Source organism: Dermacentor andersoni, chromosome 3 (assembly GCF_023375885.2).
Source record: "Dermacentor andersoni chromosome 3, qqDerAnde1_hic_scaffold, whole genome shotgun sequence".
Classification (NCBI taxonomy): Eukaryota; Metazoa; Arthropoda; class Arachnida; order Ixodida; family Ixodidae; genus Dermacentor; species Dermacentor andersoni.
This window is the reverse complement of record NC_092816.1, coordinates 204,605,740-204,626,509: the sequence shown is the minus strand read 5'-3', so window position 1 is coordinate 204,626,509 and position 20,770 is coordinate 204,605,740. Positions and strand designations below refer to the sequence as shown.

General features: G+C 48.6%; 1 protein-coding gene across 2 annotated transcripts in view; it reads right to left on the bottom strand.

Moving 5' to 3' along the window:
• LOC126524347 (unconventional myosin-XVIIIa-like) overlaps positions 1–20,770 on the bottom strand; it is a 358,530-nt gene that overhangs the window by 20,755 nt on the left and 317,005 nt on the right. For both annotated transcript variants that reach the window (XM_050172677.3, XM_050172676.3), the window contains exons 23-29: positions 15,327–15,609; positions 8,420–8,639; positions 7,181–7,393; positions 6,268–6,519; positions 4,966–5,079; positions 4,759–4,875; positions 1,596–1,679 (exon numbers count right to left, since the gene is read on the bottom strand). In XM_050172677.3, coding sequence (XP_050028634.2) covers positions 1,596–1,679; positions 4,759–4,875; positions 4,966–5,079; positions 6,268–6,519; positions 7,181–7,393; positions 8,420–8,639; positions 15,327–15,609 — 1,283 coding nt within the window. The remainder of the gene's footprint in view (positions 1–1,595; positions 1,680–4,758; positions 4,876–4,965; positions 5,080–6,267; positions 6,520–7,180; positions 7,394–8,419; positions 8,640–15,326; positions 15,610–20,770) is intronic.

Sequence of the window (20,770 nt, the reverse complement as noted above, 5' to 3'; positions counted from 1 at the left end):
CCGAGCGGGCACATCAGAACTTCTCGCTAAAATACCCTGCCCAAAGAAGCTGCTGACCCAGGCCGAATTCGAGCAGTGCTAACGTAAGCTTGCTGAAGCTGCAAAACACGACAATGCACATCTTGGGTGCTGGGGCCCCACAAGCACCACAGTATGAAGGTGTTAAATAAGTCTACCTAACTTTTTAGCGACTTCTGTTGTGCGGTTTCCCAGTTAGTACATTCTTCTTACTCGCATTTTTTCTTCAAACTTATGAACGAGGTTCTACTGTAGTGACACACACTTTTGAAGTTGCCAGAACAGTATGACACGCTTCTTGCATGTAAAAGGTTCAAAGTTACAACCATAAAGGCTAAGAAACACTCCTTCGATATTTTAATCCGAGATTAAAATTGCTTCAGAATGCTGGAGTTGACGTCACCAATATTACTGTGAAGTCTTGACACAGAACAAAATTTGCTGTCGTGTGTAGCAGTAAGGCCACGTATGACAATAGTAATAAACAGTAAGGGTGCTACGAGTGTTCTTTCTGGCTGTGCTCACGTATGGCAGCTGCAGCAACCACAGGCATGGTCCTAGCCAATGCTTTGATTTTGCACATCTATTCATGGGTACCAAAAATGAAACTGTTTTGCGGAAACAAGTATCGTAGTGGATTACTTAATTAAGGCCCTCCAGCACCTTTCATTATTTTTCTAAGGTTATGAGAGTTTGGATCCTTCATTTAAACACAGAATAATGACAAGCGAAAAACACAATGTCAGTACTTCTTTGAAAAGCCTTTTTGACAGTAACTATAATCGATGGTCTCGTGTGGCCTACAACATTTTCGGAGGCCAACTATATTTAAAGTGGCCCTGCAATACTCTTTGAGCATTGTAGGGCTCCCGACTTATTTTCAATGCTCTTTGAGCATCACAAATGTCATACTAGACACGAGAGAATGCTCCCATGGACAGTGAAGCCAAATATGACTTAATTCCATGCAGTGGGACACCTATAATGCCTCTGCAAAGGCTGGTCATGCTTCCCTACAGCTCCATCGAATCCCCGCCATCTACTAATCTGCACATGATGATACCATGGTACACTGAATTGAAATTGCCCACTGCCGTGACGTTCAATGGGTGGCGCATTCTATTCACTGCCCCGTTCTGCCTCAGTCTCTGCAGTGTGAGCCATTAGAATATTAATTAAGCCTTAAGCCATTAAGATTCTAGAGACATAAAATGCCGAGATCTCGAAAAGCAGTAAATATTCTGGCTCCTAAAAATGAAATGTTTTCTTTCATTTCCCTTTTGCTTTATTCTGAATGTGAAATTTATAAAAACTTGTCCACAAAACAACAGTTAATTTTCCCAATGGCTTCACTCTCTTTTGGCTTCACATGTTTGTTACGATATACTGGGGCCTTTGGTTCCTGTGGTTGTCCTGAGTGATTGCAGGAAAATCGTTTCTCCGGAAAACTGAAAACAACACTGCAGTAAAGAAGCTAGCTTTTAAAGCGCACAATGAGCCAGGCTGCACACAGAGCAATTAGCACAGCTAAGCCAACCCTTTGTGTAAAATGAATCCTGACGAGAGACATCACATACTTGTTCCTTGAGGTGGTGCTTCTCAGACTCCAAGTCGAGGATTTGCTGTGTCTGTTCAATCATCAATTTCTGGTCATTTTGCATCTGCAAAAGAACAAGAAGAATGAAGAAAAGCAAACTTCTAAATTATTTTGCATTATAAGAAGGCAATTTTTTGCCAATTTCAAGCTCTACTCATCCTAGCTGTTTGCACCAATACTTATGAAAACAAGGCCTACTTAGGCAGGCCACAGTTTCTGCTTTGCTTTATGGAGAGGAGCTGCACTTGTCAACTTGCTTCACATTGTGCATTTGAGTTTAAGTACATGAAGGCATTCTTGGATGTTGTTTGAGTTGTCATGAACTTTTGAGCCTGACAGGCACGCTGAAGGAGTCTCTTTTTCAAAGCAGACACTCTTACTTAATACGTTCAGTCGATAAAAGAGACAAACTGCCCATATAATCAGTAAAATCTCCTTAATTCGATCCTCCTTATGCGGAAAATAGGATAATTCGGACTTGTCCTCTGTTGTCGACAGACGTATGCATTAATTATTCGATGTAATCTAACTTTCGTTAATTCGGACATATTTGGCAGCACATCGGCAAATTTGGACAACTTTCAGAGCTCAGGGAGCGAGGAGCACGGTAAATGTGCGAGCAAAGAGCAAGAACAGCGCTGGCACCCAACCGAAACGAAGAGGCGGAGTCTGCATCGCCATAGTCATCAGTGGAATTATATGTGAATGACATCAACGCTGGAATGCTTCGTGCCTATCTGTGCCTTTAAAGCGTGCCTTTACTCTAGTGTTTACCACCGTGTATAACACTGCATTGGCTGCGTGCTTTCATAATTGCTTAGTCGCCATCCATGATCACGTCGCTAGCGGCTGCGGTTTCTTCCGCAGCGGTTGCGGCAAATGGTAGTTTCGTTTTGACTCGGTGCAAAGCTGCCGAGGATGAAGAGCACTGGACGGACAATCTGCTGTCGATCAGTTCAGCGGCGAAAAAATAATCAGAATGTGTATGTGGTAGTGCAAAGTGTGTTGCAAATGAAGGTGTGCGCTGCGGCCGTGCTGCAAAGGAAGCCGCGGTGCCTTGATAGCTGCTGCGAGAGCTACTAAGTCACGGGACGATGAGAATTGCATCTTCCACTTTGCTTTTGTGCAAAATAGAAACAGGATTTGCTCCCTCGTTCACTAAATAAAAACCTGTCGACATAGTAAGCGTTTGCTTATTGTTTTCTGGATACCCTTGATAATTCAACAGACAGTTCCCTTGGAAATTTTTGTTGGTCTCGTGATATATGACTTAACAAGGTTTTACTGTATGTCCAAATACAGATATAATTCTCAATAATTTGCTGGAGTTAAAAAAAAACAATGAAACACCGTATTTACTCGAATCTAGGCCGACCCCTATTCTAAGCCGACCCCCTAAAGTCTGAAGCCAGCAAAAAAATATATATATATATATTATATATCACCTCGAATGTAGGCCAAACAATGAAAGCGAGGAGAGCGTTCACAAAATGCAAACAGCATTTATTGAATCTGAACATGCAGAGCTCATTCAACGTTGTCGTTGCTGCTAGACTCGTCGCTGTGTTCCTTGTCACTGTCACCTTCAAACAGTGTACTATCTTCGATACCGTCAAGCGCATTAGATATGCTGCACTTTTTAAAGGCACGCACAATCAAAGTACCTTGGATGTTGTCCCACGCAGCAGCTATTCAGCCCACCAGCTGCGATAGTGATGCATGTTAGACGCGGCCCGTTGCCGTTAGCATGTGGTCTTCGTCAGTCAACCAGTCTGTGTAATATTTCCGCAGACGATCCTTGAAAGGTTTGTTGATGTAGACATCAAGTGGCTGCAACTGGCCCATCATGCCGCCTGGTATGGCAGTGAGGTCCGTGTTCGCTTGGTCGAGCGCAGCAATTCACGTTGTCGGTCAAGTGCCCACAGTAAGAGTCGATGACAAGGAGCGAGTTCTTTGTCAAAAGGGCTCCTGAACGCCGTCGCCACACAACCTTAACCTACTCTTCCACCATCGCACCCGTCATCCACCCGTTCTCATTTGCCCGCACAATGACATTTCTTGGGAAAGTTTCTCGAGCAGGCAGTGTCTTCCTTTTAAATATCATATAAGGAGGGAGTTTATGTCTATCAGCTGTGCAACACAGCATCACAGTTGCGCGCTGCTTCTTGTAGCCCACAGAGCGCACCTTCACCTCCTTGGCACCCTTTTCATTCATGGTGTACACCCCTGACATATCAAAATACACAGCAGTCTGGTCGGCGTTGCCGATTTGCCCAAGGTTGTAGCCTGCCGCTTCTTTCTTTCGCAGCACGTAGCGCTGAAAAGCTATCAACTTTTCTTCGAAATCGCTTGGCAGCTTCTGGGTGATTGAAGTGCGACGTCAGAGGATGAAGCCGAAGCGCTTCATGAATTTCTGAAGCCAGCCCCGACTGGCTTTGAAATAGTTTGGCGTTCGGCCTCGCTCCCTCGAAAGTTCCCTAGCTTTCGCTTGGAGCACTTCTGTTGTCACTGGAAGCGCAGCTGCTCTCTGTGTCCGAATGAAGTCGGCCAAAACTGTCTCCACTTCGTGGTGACAGCCTTTCTTTGGTACGCTAAATGCCATCCTCGTTGCAGCGCATGCTGTCGTTGTCCCCTCCAATGACGGACGTTTTTCTCGTCGACGTTGAAGTCCCGCCCGGCTTGAAGGTTCCACGATGCCTCTGCGGCTATGACAACTTTTCACTTGAAAGCGGCACTGTAGTAGTATCTCCTGCTTGGTGCCATTGCGATAACACCTCGCCGCACACCAATACGGCCGACACAACACAGGTCAAAAGGGCGACTTCGCTTGTGAAGTACGGTTGGCTGCTGGCATGGCTAGTAGCGGCTGCGATACTGACTTTTCTAGATGGCGCTAGCTATGCACCATATTTAGCAGTTTCAATGAAAAACTAGCGCGTTTTTTAATATCCTCGAATCTAAGCAGACCCTAGAGTTTGGAACATGATTATTTGAAAAAACTATCGGTCTAGATTCGAATAAATACGGTAAGCTTTGTACACTTTTTTTTTTTCCGGAAGAGCTCAGAAGTCACAGCATTAAGTGTTGCGAGAAGAGCACTGCTTCTGGAGAGTGCCAAGTTGATTTCTTTGCCGCACACTCACCTGCTGCACAGCAGCCTTGTACTTCTTCATGAGCTCGGCTTGCTCTTCCTCCATCTCCTCCAGTTGCACCTGCAGGGCTCCCTTCTCACGCGCCAGCTGCAAGCACCTGGTCTCCGCCTGCGAACGGGTGCGTGATTGGCAAACTTCCTCACAGGAATTCCTCGGCCGTACTCAGTCATGCAAGCAACAGAGAAGGGAAGTGCCCACCTCGTTCTTTGTGCGCAGAACTTCCTCCAGTTGTGACTGCACTTCTTCCAGCTCTGCCTCTGCACCCTGGCGAGCCTTGACGGCGGCACTCTTGGCAAACTCGGCATCTTCCAACTGCGAGGAAGGGCACAGACCTCAGCCACAAGCAAAGCGCAGCATGTCAAGCTGCTGTTCCACGCTGTGTGACAGAAATGCATTGATACATGATCACATGTACTGCAAATGCACCGTCTGCCAAGATGCAGCCACTCTGCACCAAAAAAAACCTTAAGACTATAATTAATCAATTTGCATACGGCTCCTATGTGCATCTGGCTTCATATCTGGGATAAATATGTTAAGTAATCGCACCAGGATTAATTTCCTAAGGGATTAAAGGTGTCGTGCAACATAATGTGTACAAGGGGGTGTAGGGAGGTAAAAGAAGGTTATGGGGATCCCACGCACTGTGCGAATTGATGTAAGCGAAGCTTTGTACACCCTTGGCTTTGATCGACGATAATTAGCGGTGATGTTGGTGGCGAATCTGTAATTAATTCAGCATTTGGTCCAATATGAGAGTGGTGAGTTGATGTTAAGCGTTACCTTGCTTGCACCACTGCTGTTTAGCTGCGTAGTCCACAGAACACACAGGGAGACGTGTTTACTTGAGACATTGTTTGCGCCATTGTTCATAATTTCTGAGACAGCTGAGCATTACCATTGCCTCACATGGCACATCACATGGCAGAAGTGTTAAACTTTCACTGAATGATGGGGCTGTACGTAATTCAATTACTTATTAGAAAATTGTATGCACACATTGTATACATATATTCACAGTCTGCACCCCATTTCACTGTGCAGCAAAGATGCTCCTGTTCTGCACGCCGCTTCTTTCAGGCCTGGGTGTTCTCGACGCTGAGTGGGTGCTTTGGAGCCATTTTCCTGGCACGTGTTTACGTGCTCCTTCTGCATACATGACCAGCACAATGTTGAGACACCAGCTCCCAGCGCTCTCTTCAGGCTATGAACGATGGTAATGTTTACACTATCACAGCCCTGTACGTGACGTTCAGAAACCAGCACCTGCATTTTTGTCACATGGGAAAGCAAGCACAGCATGTGCCATACGTACAAACTATGCCTCCCAGCCTGCGGCGATGCCGGCCAGGATGCGCGGAGGCGAGCGCGATCTGGTGGTGTTGCAAGAAACCCAGAGGCACACGCGGTAAGACCATCACAGCAGTATACGGAAAGCCAGGAGAAAGAGGCAAAGAAAGCTCTTCGCCTCAAAAAAGGTGCTGGCACGTGACTCAGTACCTGGTTCTTGAGTTGCCTGAGCATAGATCGCGCCGCCTGTCCATTGCGCGCCGAGTCCAGCATGACCTGCGCATCCTGCAGGAGTGCTCGCGTGCGTCGCAGGTCCCTCCGCAGTCGTCGCTCCACCTGTGGGTCGCGGGGCGGCGGTCGCTCGCTCAGCTCGGCCAGCCGCCGCTCCAGCTCCTGGCGTTGCCGCTGCAGGCACTGCCGTTCCTCCTGCTCGGACTCCAGCAGGGCCTCCATGTTGCGCAGCTGCGAGAAAGAGGCGCAACTCGTGAGAGGTGCCACTATACGAAAAGTCCACAGTCTGTTTTTTATTTTTCTCAAAGAAGCCGCGGTTATTTTGACATCACCGCTTTGTTCACGCCAGGCTTGGAAATGGAAATTTCGGTCTAGGTAGCACGATGCCATAAAGCAGAGTGCACAGACCTGCTATTTAGGAGGCGCTCGGCTTCTGAACGTGGGGTCAACATTCCACGCCTATCCATGTCCGCACCAGCAAAATATTCTGGAAAGTTTGTTTTCCAAATGAAGGCGTCCGGAAAAAAAATAAGAGCCCATCGCAGCCCATGCATGCCTTGTGTAAACATAGCCTGCATGCAGCAGCCTCGGCAAATGTGCACGCGACCTACGTGGACAATTCAATTTGCACCTACTGTCGCGGTTCACTTGTGTTACATACGCCTGCGTTACATTACCTGGCGGACCCGATTGACAGCTATTGTAACAGCAAAATATTTTAGTGATGATCCCGTCGCTGCCACCACATCACATCGCATCGGTGACACCACATCATTCACGGAGGCAAGTAAGCAGAATACATAGCAAGAAAGCATCCCTAGGATTTGATCAAACACAGCATCGCAAGGTGTCACCGCAGCGCTGCCGCTCGTCTGTTGAAGTCTCAACTGACCTTCTTGGTGGCAGCTGCGCGCGCTTCGTCGGCTTCCTCGTCGCGCTGCGACAGCTCCCGGCGGTGCTCCTGCCGAGCCTTCTCCAGGGCCATCTCCAGCCGCAGTTTGGACTGCTCCAGCATGGTCACCTGGGCGGCAAGGTCCTCCAGCTCCTCCTCCTGGTCGCGGCTCTTACGATCCAGCTCCTGCTTGGCGCGCTTCAGCTTCGCAACCTGGGTGAGTCATGGTGAGAGTAAAGATCGACACTCACGTGCAGCCACGTGCAAATGTTGAAGGCTTCAAGCGCTTTTTTTAATTTTTGGTCAGCGCATGTCGTGCAAACATTTGCGGCTGCTCCAGCAACATATTCATATAGCTAGGGGCACAGTAACCCTTGTATTGCGCAGTTCATATTCTATAAACGAGTTTTACCGAGCTCCCCATTTTCGAAAATTGCATTCTAAGGAAAATAACTTGACTTCTCAGTGATGGATGTACACATACACGAGTTTAAAAGCAGATCGGCCAAGTTTAGAGAGGCAAATGATAGCTTCAGCAGATAGTCCAAAGGAAAAATGTTTCTACACACAAAATATAGACTAATGAAAAGAGAAATCTGGGCAGATTTATGAAGCAGAAACAAGAAGTCTGGGGCACCTAAGCACTTCTTATGAGTTGGGAATATGAAAGCATTAATGTTCAACTGAATGCCGCTGAGTGGTCCTTCGAGTCATGAACTCCTCGCGAGCAAGTGAGCATGTTGAGACGCTTGGCGAATTTTGATTTGACCTTACCGAGGCACAGTTAAAATGCAGGCGAGAACTTGCGCAGACAAGGAATGCACAGATAAAACAAACAACCAAAGAACAGCATCTGCATGCGGCGTCCCGTGGCGTGCTGGTGATGTGGCGTCGCGGCGATGCCCTCTCCCCTCACGCAACACAAGGCGTGCTAAAGCGGCTGCAGGTGTTGCGATTCACCAGCTCTGCTCCGTCGATGCGTGCTCATAACGCGGCGCCGCAGTCATCGGCAATTAAGGTGCCGTTTCGCTGCTACAGACGCTGCCGGTTATTTTGCACAATTAAACCATTTGATGGCTTCGCACAAAAAAAAGGCCTGTGCGCTGACATCCCTGTAGAGGGCCTGCCATCCGGCACTGCCAGAAAGATTACTTGACTGCAACACTCCGCTCCAGCGAAAGACCTTCGAGCCTAGTCGCATTGAAACACTGGAGCAGTGAGAGCAAAAAGGGGGCGCACCTCTTCCTCGGCATGCGTGCTGAAGCTGAGCTCATCGAGTTCCCGACGCAGTGAGTTGACGCGGTCGTGCTGCGCGTCGAGCTCGGTGCGGCAGCACATGAGCTGCTGCTCCAGCGCCTGCTTCTCGGCACACAGCAGGTCCCGCTCGCGCTGGAGCTTCTCACGCTGCTGGCGCTCTTGCTTAAGGCCGTCCGACGCCTGGCCCAGCTCGCTGTCGAACCTGCGGAGGAAAGTGCCTCTTATTGTACGACATTAAAAGATGGCAATCTACACCAAAGAATATGTGCAGTGTCAATGGGTGTGCCTGTCCCACAAGGCCATGTACCGTGCTTGAGAACTAAGAGGACATTTCTTGAAGAGGGCGACACAGGACACAATAAGAAGTGCAGGACAGAGCCAGCAAGACCACAGGACCTGTGCTCTGGCTGTGTCGCGCTAGTTAAGGCTGTCGCTTAAAAAGGTGCGTACAGTAAAACCTCGTTAAACCGTACCCGCTTAAACAGTAGTTTCATTTTAAAGGTAGTAAAGTCACATCCCCGATTCAGCTGCCATTGAACGTAATGTGTTTTGTATCCGTATAAACCGTACCAGCTTATTGCGTACGTATCAGTTAACACGTAGTGTTTCCACTTTTCGTCGCGCAAACACGGCGGTGCGTCGTCTCTATCGGGCAGCCCGGCAGAACAACAAGCCTCAGAGATCAGCACAACAGCCTCCAAGCGCCCTGTGCGTATGCGCGTTAAGCTACATCAACATCATTTTGGTGCCGTGCCAGAGAGCATTGTGGCATCGTGCAAGCGAGAACTCGCGTCATGCCAAAAGACATCGGTGGCTCAGCTTAGAAGAAAAATTAGACATCGTTCGTGCTATCGAATGTGACACAAAAAGTTGGTGCTGGCACACGACATGGGTCTACTGTTGACTACGATGTGTGGCATTTGGAATGCGAAGAAGTTGCTCGGCAGCGGTGCTGCGACTGCAAGATGTCAGCTACGAGGTTCGATTTTTCGCCATCGTTGCCTCTGTTGTTGCCGAAGTGTCGCCTAGCGACAGTGATAAGGATCACACGGAAAGTGACAGCACGGGCGATTCAGGCCTGACAGTGGCAGAAGCTGCGCGTTATGTCAGCCTCATAAATGCAATCGTCGCGACGAGAACAGCACCCCACAATGAAAAGGTGCCCCACGACTTCTGCAACACTACCACGCCTGTGCACGAAGAATATGTAACGCCAACAAGGGTTCTGCCATGCGAGTGTTTGCCTAGAAGAGAGGGCTGGCAGAAAAGCTCAGCAAGTTTGAGGCCGTTGTCGTCGCTGCTAGGCCGCCATGGCATCAAACGAAAATAACATGTTTGTTACACGAAGTAAATAAATACTAGAAGCGTACGGTGAGGGGCTAGTTGGTATGACATTATGGGAACAACGAAAAACTGCGCAAAAAAGAACAAGACAGAGAAAGAGCCACACGACACAAGCGCAGACTAACAACTGGTTTAATGCTCCAACGCCACTTTCGTACCAACATCAGAATGCATGCGCACAAACCGCAAAGACCAATGCCGCTATCATGTAGTCAAGCCCAGAAACGCCAACTCCTTGCGGTACAAATGTATGGAAGCCTCACTAACACATTTATCTGGCCCTAATCTCGCAATTTCTAAAGCTTCGATTGCTTCACGCACCCTCTCGTAGTTACGTTTTTGACAGGTAAGTGGGCCATCTCATGCTGTTTCGGTTAAGCAGTAGTACCGTTTAGCATGTACTTTTTTTGAGCTCCGGCCAACTACGGTTTAACGAGGTTTCAGTGTACCAACTAACCCAAATGAACACACTGGTAACAACAACTCCGATCCGTGCAGACACACTGCAATATACTGGCAGTATAAAGCATGTATGATAACCACACGCGTCGAAAGAAATAAATTGCAGCATAAAGCTATTAACATCTACTGCTATACTGCATGACATTTACTTTAGCATCAAATTGTAAAAAAGAGTGGTTTCATACGGGTAAAATTTTACCATGGGAAACAAAGTAAGATTTGCAAGAAAGCTATTTGTACCTCGAGAAAGGTACAGCCTCCCTTCCTGAACAAGTGCTAAGACCTCGCATGGAGCTCAACTGGGCAAGAGTCGTTTCAACTTTACGGTATTCGGTCTAGTGAAAATCAGTGCTATTCGACCACCCCCCACACACTATAGGATGATCTAATTGCGTTTTGGTAACAGCTGTAACAGGGAATCACTGGAACTGTAGTTGCAAAGGATTCCGCCACTGTTCTTAAAGGCATTCTAGGTCTTCACCCGCAAACAATGACGTTTGATTGAACTACAAGAGAAAAAGTTACAGTGAAGTTTCACTTTGTGAATGCAGCTGAAGCACAAGCGTATGGGTGCTATAGCCCCCACAACGCTATCGGCCCTCGGTGCACCAAACACTGTCCGCATTGAAGGTATCGTATTCAAGACAGGAGTTGCGTGACCGCACCATACGCAGCAGCCGCCGCTGCCGAAGAAGGCCCCATTGGAAACACTCGCTTACTAACTAAATTAACTCTTTACCTACTGTGCTTATTCGACATCATTAGCCCACTAACGATGGTATGAAACGCTCTTTTTGACAGCTTCCCCGCCGCTTGTGGACACACTGCTCTTAAAGGCATTCTAGGTCTTCACCCGCAAACAATGACTTTTCATTAGACTACAAGAGAAAAAGTTACAGTGAAGCTTCACTTCGCGAATGCAGCTGAAGCGCAAGCGTATGGGTGCTATAGCCCACACAACGCTATCGGCCCTCGGTGCACCAAACACTGTCTGCATTGAAGGTATCGTATTCAAGACAGGAGTTGCGTGACCGCGCCATACGCAGCAGCCGCCGCTGCCGAAGAAGGCCCCATTGGAAACACTCGCTTACTAACTAAATTAACTCTTTACCTACTGTGCTTATTCGACATCATTAGCCCACTAACGATGGTATGAAACGCTCTTTTTGACAGATTCCCCGCTGCTTGCGGACACACTGCTCTTAAAGGCATTCTAGGTCTTTACCCGCAAACAATGACGTTTCATTAGACTATAAGAGAAAAAGTTACAGGGAAGTTTCACTTCACGAATGCAGCTGAAGCGCAAGCATATGGGTGCTATAGCCCACACAACGCTATCGGTCCTCGGTGCACCAAACAGTGTCCGCATTGAAGGTATCATATTCAAGACAGGAGTCGTGTGACCGCGCCACACACAGCAGCCGCCGCTGCCAAGGAAGATTTGAAGATTGCCAAGGAAACACTCGCTTACTAACTAAATTAACTCTTTACCTACTGCGCTTACTCGGCACCATTAGCCCACTAACGATGGTATGAAACGCTCCTTTTGACAGCTTTCCCACCGCTCGCGGACACACTGCTCTTAAAGACATTCTAGGTCTTCACCTGCAAACAATGATGTTTCATTAGACTAAATGAAAAAAAAGTTACAGTGAAGTTTCACTTCGCAAATGCAGCTGAAGCGCAAGCATACGGGTGCTACAGCCCACACAACGCTATCGGCCCTCGGTGCACCAAACAGGAGTCGCGTGACCGCGCCATATGCATACGCAGCGTATTCGCAATTGCTAGTAGGTACAGCGGGGCGTGGCTCTTGCGCAGACCCCGGACGTTTTCGCGCATGCGCAAGTAAGAGCCGGTGCGAGAGAATAAATGGGAGGAATTTTGCTCCTTGAATATATGACTGCCTAGGCACTACGGAGGAGTTGTTGTTTGTCCCTCGGCATGCCGGCACACTTCAGCCGCCGCGTCCCCAATCCACGGGCTGCACTGCTTCCAGCTTTGATCCCCCCGCTACCCCTTAGGTGCCCTGGAGATCCTGCGCCGCCTGGTTTATTATAACATCAGGTGCTCTCCTGAGGCCTCCGTTTGCCAGTTACATGTGCCCTCCTGGAGCAATGCAATCTATCGTCATGACGAAAAAAGTGACCCGCGACTTATGTAACACCAGTCAGAACCTTGCCCCTTCAGACACAGCGATCAGCATATGGGGCGTCCGTGCCCACTACCTCAGCGTGCAAGCAGCCAATGGCATAGCGTAAACAAACTCGACTGCACTCCGAAATGCCGGCATGTCTAGGGGACAAACGCATACAACACGCGCTAAGAAACCTCTTCCAAAGTGCCTAGGCTGTCACATATTCAAGGAGCAAAGAAGGCCCCCAGATTTTCTCTCTCGCACCCGCTCTTACTCGCGCCTGCGCAGAAATGACGAGCGCCGCGAGAAACGCCATGCCCCTTTGTACCTACTCGCAATCCGCCTTTTTCACGGCGCGACGGTGCATGCGCCCTGCCCTAGCGGATTAGTCGAAAAACATTTTGGAAGGGACGCGTGCGCGGCCGCGCCGGCATAATATTGCGGGAAACTACCCCATAAAAGAAATTGCGCATGGACGCCCACTGCAGCGAACACTTGTGCCGTGCGCCACGTTGCAACTATACTGGTAGCTCGACGTCGCTGCAGTGCCAAACATGTGCGTAGTGTAAGACTGCAACTCCACTTTGAAACAGAAAAGGGCCAGGGCTTCGTCCAGACTGCACCGTGAACCACGTAGTTGGCGCCTTACATTGATGGCTGTCAAATTTATCGATAAACCCCTGCATTACACTTGGACCACACTTCAAAAACACATTGCTGATGCAGTCTTCTTGCAGCGTCGGCCCACTGTTGCTATGGCCCACAGCGCGTGCCTGACTTCATGTACTCGTTTAAGGCGTGGTAACACTGGGTCGATACGAAACCGACAAGGTGCTGACACCGACAACTCAGCACTGTGTCACTGAGACCATTTCATCATAATAGGCCAACAACGACGCAACCGGCGGGTGTGAGTTGTCATATAGCGCGATGGGTTTTCTTGTCGACAGCACCGACAAAATCAGCGTGCCGACTGCGATAGCTTGACCGAACCCTACGCGATCAGCCGTCGAACCGACAACATGATAGCTGCAGCTCATTCACTTGTAAATATAATAATTCGCAGTCAAAATGCGTCGACATGCCTTCGAAGTTGAAATGCACGAGCTTCAGCCCTCTCAAGCTGTGCATGTGAAGCTTGAGTCAATGTTAACCCGGTTTAGCGAAGGTTGGGTTACGCCTGACCTCGTCGTGTTCGTGCACCCACTACCGATGGACCTGAACTTACAAAAATAACTAATCAGGATGAAGGAAACAGCTCTTATAGTTCAGTTGTGACCCTATAGCGATTTGATAACTACTCTTCACTTCGCATGGCACGTACACAATAAGTGGCAAGCGGCGACACAGCGCTGCACCAACATATTGTACTTTGGCCACCGTTGCCGAACGCTGCCGGCCGCATTCCCGCAGATGGTGGGTCTGTGTGTGTTGTTATGCTGACACATTGCTTAATTCCAGAGAAGCACTGTTTACCTCTGCGTCAAATGGGAAAGAAGAGAATAATCATTCGGTACAGCAGCATAAACTCGCTCATTACCAATGGTGTCAGCAATGGCATCCACGTTTTTGCGAGAGAACTACACGGCCTATAAATGGGGGCATATTCCAAGCAAAGTTTTCTCTAATTATGCTTTATGGCACGTGCAAACTGTAAGTATGATGAAGTTAAACAAAAGCGAGAATCAGTAGTAACAGCCTGTAATATATATGTGTCTGGATCACAGTTGCAGTTTAAGTCACTCGGCCGCTCATATTAAATCATTTAAGGGAGGAACAACGCGGCTCAGGTGCGCAGATATGTATGTTTTGCTACATTTTGAGATTATTTCACATCAGCGATGCGCTGTTTCTACAATATTCAAAGAGAACAGCGATCTGAAGCTGTAGATGTAGATGTAAACAAATGCCTTGGCAAATCCCACGGGGAAGGCTGCACTCGAAGGCTTCTTGAATATGCGAAATGTTTAGTGAATGTGTAAAATAAATACAGAAAGCGATGTGCAATCGCAGACATCAGCGACAGCGAACTTTAAGGCCGCCACATAGGCAGTAGGAACTCGGCGTGCCTTTCTCGGCCACGCTGTTACCACAACAGTGCACCCGGGCCTGTTCACCCACTGTAGTCGACATGCTGCCCCGGAGAAACCATTAATAATTATTCGCGATCCATGAAATGCACAACCAACGCACACTCAACATAGGTGCAGGTACAGAAATCAAGCGACGAGATCCCCGGCACCCTTCCAAAACATTTCCAGTGGCGTGCGTCAGAGGGCAGCACAGGAACATGAAAGAGGCGGATTGTAAAATGCACCCCCCCTCCCTCCCTCCCCGGTACCATGTGCGCGACGAAATACGGAGTACTTACCCCCTTGCGCACACGAGATTGAGCCACCATCGTCGGCTCGCCGTCCCAAGCTTTAACTCGCACACACAGCGTACGGTGCTCGAGGATGACGTTATGCCACGATGTTATGCCAGTACGTCTGTATTGCAAACAAAACCTGTAGCAACGGCCAGAGGAGGTGAAACCATCCATAGTAACCAACCATATAGCAAACATCCATCAATCTTCACGCTCCTTTGTGCTTTCCCTAGCGTGCGATTTTCTTCACCTCCAGTCGCCTTCCTCGTTTGCTTGCTTAGTGGTTACAGACAGACAGTGCCAATTTTGAAGAGCTGGACAGTATGCCTGCACGTAAAAGCGAAGCGAATGACGTCTCGTATATGCACGCAGCATTTGTGTGAGTGCATATCTGGTATTAAATGTTCATTATCAACGCTGCTGTCATTACAGCCGCATGCCTATACTACAATTTCTTTTTTTCCTTCCGATTCGTACAATCTATTCATTCCCTGTCAGCGCCATAATGTCTACGATGAGGCGAGCGAGCTCCAGCCCCATACATCTACCAATCGAAGCGAAGAGAGACAAGTACGCACTTTCGCTGCTTCTTCTCGAGCTCAGCATTGCGTGCCATGTGCTCCTCGACGAGCAGCTTGAGGTCCTGCAGTTCGGCACTGAGCTTCTGCGCCTTGCGCTTCCACTGGTTGATCGCCTGGCGCCCTTCGTCCAGGTCGGCCAGTGCCTCGCTCAGCCTCTTCTCGGTCGCCTTCCTCGCCATCACCTGCTTCTCCAGGTCGTCCTCGTGCAGCTGGCTCAACTGGCGCTTGTTCATCTCAGCCTCACGCAGAGCGCGCTCGTACTTCTGTTTGTAGATGGAGCCTGCAACACGGTTGAGGAAAGAAAGGGAGGGCGGCATGTGTAATGAGGCACAAGAGGACATAGTAGACGACAACTTGCTCGAGCGAGTTGATATCACTATTGGTTTAGATGCAGAAACACGCTCAAGCAAGTGTTGCAGAGCACGGTCGTGGAAGCAATCGATTGTTACAGTTCGGCAGTTTGACACGGAGGCGGCTTTCGGCTGTGTTGACGGTTCGCCCCCAAGACAGTCCATTTCCCTATACGGCCTGTTCACTTCCTTGCGCTGTACCTTACCTGCCCAGCGAAAATGAGCCACGCTTACTCAAATGTACAGCCACTGAAAGTACATCACAACGCCTCCAGGTTGGCGTCAAAAATGCTATACAAATACAGGCAGCATTCAGCTACAATTTTCGATGCAACCGTCAAGTAACTTGCCGTACAAGTTTTCGCGGGAGGGGGGGGGGTGCACTCGTGAAGTGCACGCACGGTTGATATCACTGCGGCTACTGTGCATTGTGCTCCCGTATCAACAAATACATCAGTCGGCAACTTAGTGGATCTGGCTCGAGACTAAAGAACTTGAACAGAAGCGGACAGCAGAAACACATCCTGGAAGACCAGCATCTACGTGCTTCTAGCATCTATATTTCACTGATTTTCGTGCTGTTTAGCTCTGACAATATAAAGACGCTGTCTCAAATGCAACCGCTTTGATGCGTGAAGTAAGCCAAAGCTCCTTCAATTACATTACACGGGCAGTGATGTAGGCGGGTAGCTCAACACCGATCGCACGTAGCTGGTTTAGTTCTGACAGCGATTATGGTTTCTTGCGAGAGGGGACCATGTCACGCCACTGCCCAAGGGTATGCCGAGGCGGCGGCATCGGTATTGCACATGGGTGAAACATCCATTCTTGAAAACAAGAAGTAGCGGTGTGCGATTACTCAAATATCACCCAATCGAATTGAATAGCGATTGTTGCAATAATTTGATTCGCGAATGGAATATCTACCATTCCATTTTTCTAACATTCGGCGTATCCGATGAATGCGCCACGTAGCCTCTTGTGCTTGGTGTGGCGCAAGTGAGTGCGGACTTTTTGCGAGCACTTCCCGAAGTCGATTCGATGCAGGAATCGCACACACGGCGCCCGAATGCCGCAATTCACGAAACGGCGCCTCATTGGCTGAGGCCGCTTTAGTTGGTACAAGGTTTATCCATGTGGACAGGACTATCGGAATGATAACAGGACGTCAGGACGCAGGGAACGGCAACATAAGCAGCGCATATTTCGGGAAGTGCGAAGATCAGACCAATTGGCTGTGGCAAGGCGCGAAACTTGTACTGGATACACGGTGACGAACTTACGCCGCTTCAACAAACAGGCATCAATCTATCCGGTACGCGTCGTCTTGTTTATTTGTGGCCAGCATTCCGCGACGGCTTGCGGCCGGTTATCACATCGGCCAGTGCTGAATTTCCAACACGGCCACACTACCTAGACCATAAAGTATTATAATCAGCCTCGCCCAATGAATGGTGTGCCGTATGGCATGAAATCATAGCATTATAAAAATACTGGAACTATTTAATCTCTGTCCAGAGATAGCGTACATAGCGTTGCAGTCTCGGTATCTTATCACCATCAAAAATCTAATTAAACCTCTTACAGGTATAACTGTCGAATTTCATTGTGTAATCACGACTTATCGTAGATAAACTCGTGAAAGTGACTTTGGTCGTACGTGCAGAGCCATTTCAGTACCAATAAAATGCTGACTTGAATTTTAAAGCGCAAGCTTTCTTTCGTGATCTCCCCAGCCCTGTCACGCGAACAGTGTAATGCCTTGTATCTTCACAAGAACACGTAATTTGCAAAGTTAAATCACTTAATCGCTGTGATAGTGTAAATGTAGATGATTGGTAGCTCTTAAGCGTAAGGAACAACTTAAAGCAAAAAAAGAATACACATAGAGATACCCATAGAGATACATATGGCTCCTTAGAAAATGCATGGGGAAGCTTATAGTATCAGTGGGTCAACTTAATTTGGGGGTGGGCCAACCTGAAATTTTTGGATGGGCCAAGTTAAAATCTGCGGGTGGCCCAATGTACAATCGAATGCTGCTGTACGACATTCGAGTTACGAATACCTTGCGGGCAAGCGAGCCAGTTGAACACACGGCGCGTTTTCATTGGGCCCCACCAAGGCCCAGTCAGAACGAAGGTGAGAGCTTGCATGGTCAAGGAACGTGCACATAGCACACAGCCTTGCGAGAACGACAGCGAGGGTGACATGCCATCGCGGCGATGCACTCTCCCCTCATGCAATGCCTCACGAGCTACTGCGGCAGCTCGTGTTCCCTTTCGACCGCTCTGCTCCGTCGAGACGCGCTCATGCCCGGCATTCCAGCTCAATTGGTACAAATGCATTCAAGGGGTCAGATGCGGCAAGAAAATCTGAGAATTGTCTACTAAAGCATAAGCATTTTTTGCCACTGGAAAGGCCGTGGGTAGACGTGCATAAGCTAGAAAAAGCAAGTAAGCAAAACTAAGCAAGAACGAAGTCACAGCAGAGATAAACAAAGCTTACACATTAGTAGACAATTCTCTGTATTTCTGTAGCTTTCTTTTTTTTTTCGATAGAAATTATATGGACACTCCAGGCGCATTTCTGCCGTCGGCGTCCACGTGAGGTTCCGTAAAAGTCCAAGGGCAATAAAATCGTCGCGCTCTTTATGCTGTACGTGCGAGTGAAAGCTTGTCAGGGTGAGCCGGCGAACGTGGTTTAATCTCGCGTTCGCGAGCGAGGAACGCGGGCCGGAAGCGTGCCCTCTCCTGTCGCACGCGAGGCAGGAGAGGGAGGAGGGGCGTTTTTCTTCGGCGGCTGCTAGAGCACCATAGAGTACTTCGATGGCCTCCTCGCCCGCCGCTCCGTACAGAGCGGAGACAACTGCGGCATTGGGCGCGCGATTGGCGGACGCCGTAGTAGGCGCCGCAGGGACGCGTTGGCGGCGCTCGTGTGTCTTGAAAGTGATCTGCGATGTTCGCAGACTGCGTGTAGTGCCTTTAGCTTCGTATGCGCTGAGCTTTCGGTAGTTCGTGTTTACCTGTGCGCGCGTGACACCATGCTTGTCAATTTAGGTAAAACACATAGCGGGCTAGTTGGTTTGAATCTATGATAGAATGTGCAAGCACGACTGAACAAGGACGTAGAAAGAAGCAGACACACAAATACAGCGCTGTCTCTGTGTGTCTGCTTCTTCCTACGTCCTCGTTTAGTCACGCTTACACATTCGATCATTGTTAATTTAGTTAGTAAACGAACGTTTACAAGTTTATACGGCCGCTAAAACTACTATCCTTACTTCGCACAGCTATCCACTAATTTGGTATCGCAATCGGTGCTTCGCCTTTCGGGCGAAACTCCAACAATTTTTCTAAAAGCATGTGTCCCTTCTGATTTTGACGATTTCATTTTCACGCTGTTGCTAAATAAGCGCTACACTATTACTTCTTTCCTGGCAGGAGCAAAAACAGCAGATGTTTTGTATTTTCAAAAAAATGAAGCCCACTTTCTGGCGAGGTGTTCCGAAAATTTGCACTGTGCAGGTTGCTTATGTGCTATTTCGGACCCTACAAGATCACCCGACACATTGGCGCACTGGACTACGAGGTCTTGCCAGACGGCATTTTGCAATCACGACGGCGCCGCGCACTACCTGAAGTCATCCACGTGGTGCGCCTTAAGCCTTTCTACACCCCCTGACGAAGTTAGGGACATTGCTATTTTGTTATTGTTTTTTCTTTATTATGAGTGGGTTTGTTTTCGGTTTCGTGTTTGTAGCATCGGGCCGATGCTTTTTATCAGGGGGGTATTTGCACGTGAACTTGTTTATTGGGTGACGTACTGTGTTTCACCGTCTAACACATGTTTATCGCTTAGAGCGGGACGCGCCTGCATGTATCGGAAGTTTCTCGGATGTTATCGCTGGTTCTATCCACTGTCTGTTGTCCCCGAACGTCGTGTAATCTAATTGCATGTACGCGCGACGCGAATTATGTAGTACTTTCTAGAAGACACACGGGCACCAGCGATTATTCTGGAACCTTCGATGATCGACTTATGTATAAAAGCCGACGTTCTTATCTAGACCGCAGAATATACAGCACACCTCACAATAAGCTCACCAGGCCTCAAGCCCTCACGTTCAGAATGCTTCAAACAAACACGTACCCCACGCAGAACAGACTACATGACTACATGCCTGAGCTATACACAACATCCTTTTGCGAAAATTGCCATAGCGCACGCGACGTACTGTACATCACTTGCTCTGGCTGTGTGGTCGGACCCACGCACGCAAGAATCAAGACTCCGCCAGGCTACAAGAAGCATTACGCAGCACGGACCTGGCGGAGCAGCTCTGGCCTCTGGGCCGTCCAGCGAGCCCACGATGCGGCCAGGGAGTTACAACTCCCGGTCCCAACGTGGGAGTAGCCCGCTCCATGGGGCCTTGCGCCCCGTAGCTCGCAGGACCTTTCAATAAAGTTATTCCATCTATAGATCCATCTTGATAATTTTGACGATCGCCGACTGTGTTCGCCGCTATCGCTGTGCTTTGAGTGTAACCTGCTTTTGAGGGCACAGGTTCGCCCAATAAAATGCTAGTTTCGTGATTCACAGTTTTACGGCTGTATTATTCACCGTCAACCACCGTGGTTGCTCAGTGGCTATGGTGTTGGGCTGCTGAGCACGAGGTCGCGGGATCGAATCCCGGCCACGGCGGCCGGATTTCGATGGGGGCGAAATGCGAAAACACCCGCGTACTTAGATTTAGGTGCACGTTAAAGAACCCCAGGTGGTCGAAATTTCCGGAGTCCTCCACTACGGCGTGCCTCATAATCAGAAAGTGGTTTTGGCACGTAAAACCCCATAATTTAATTTTTTTTATTCACCGTCGCCACTACGTGACAATACTTTCAAGGAATAGGCAGCATTGTAAGTGCAATGTGTTGCGTAATTTTACCGTTTCTGACTTACTTACAAGCGTTACGGATAATTATTTAACCCACATCTTTCGTGTTTTTTTTTTTTGTTTTTTTTTACTTTTTCAAGCATGATAGCTTCGCCTGGTGTCCTCGTTGAACTATAGGAGGCAGCTTCCTTGTTTTT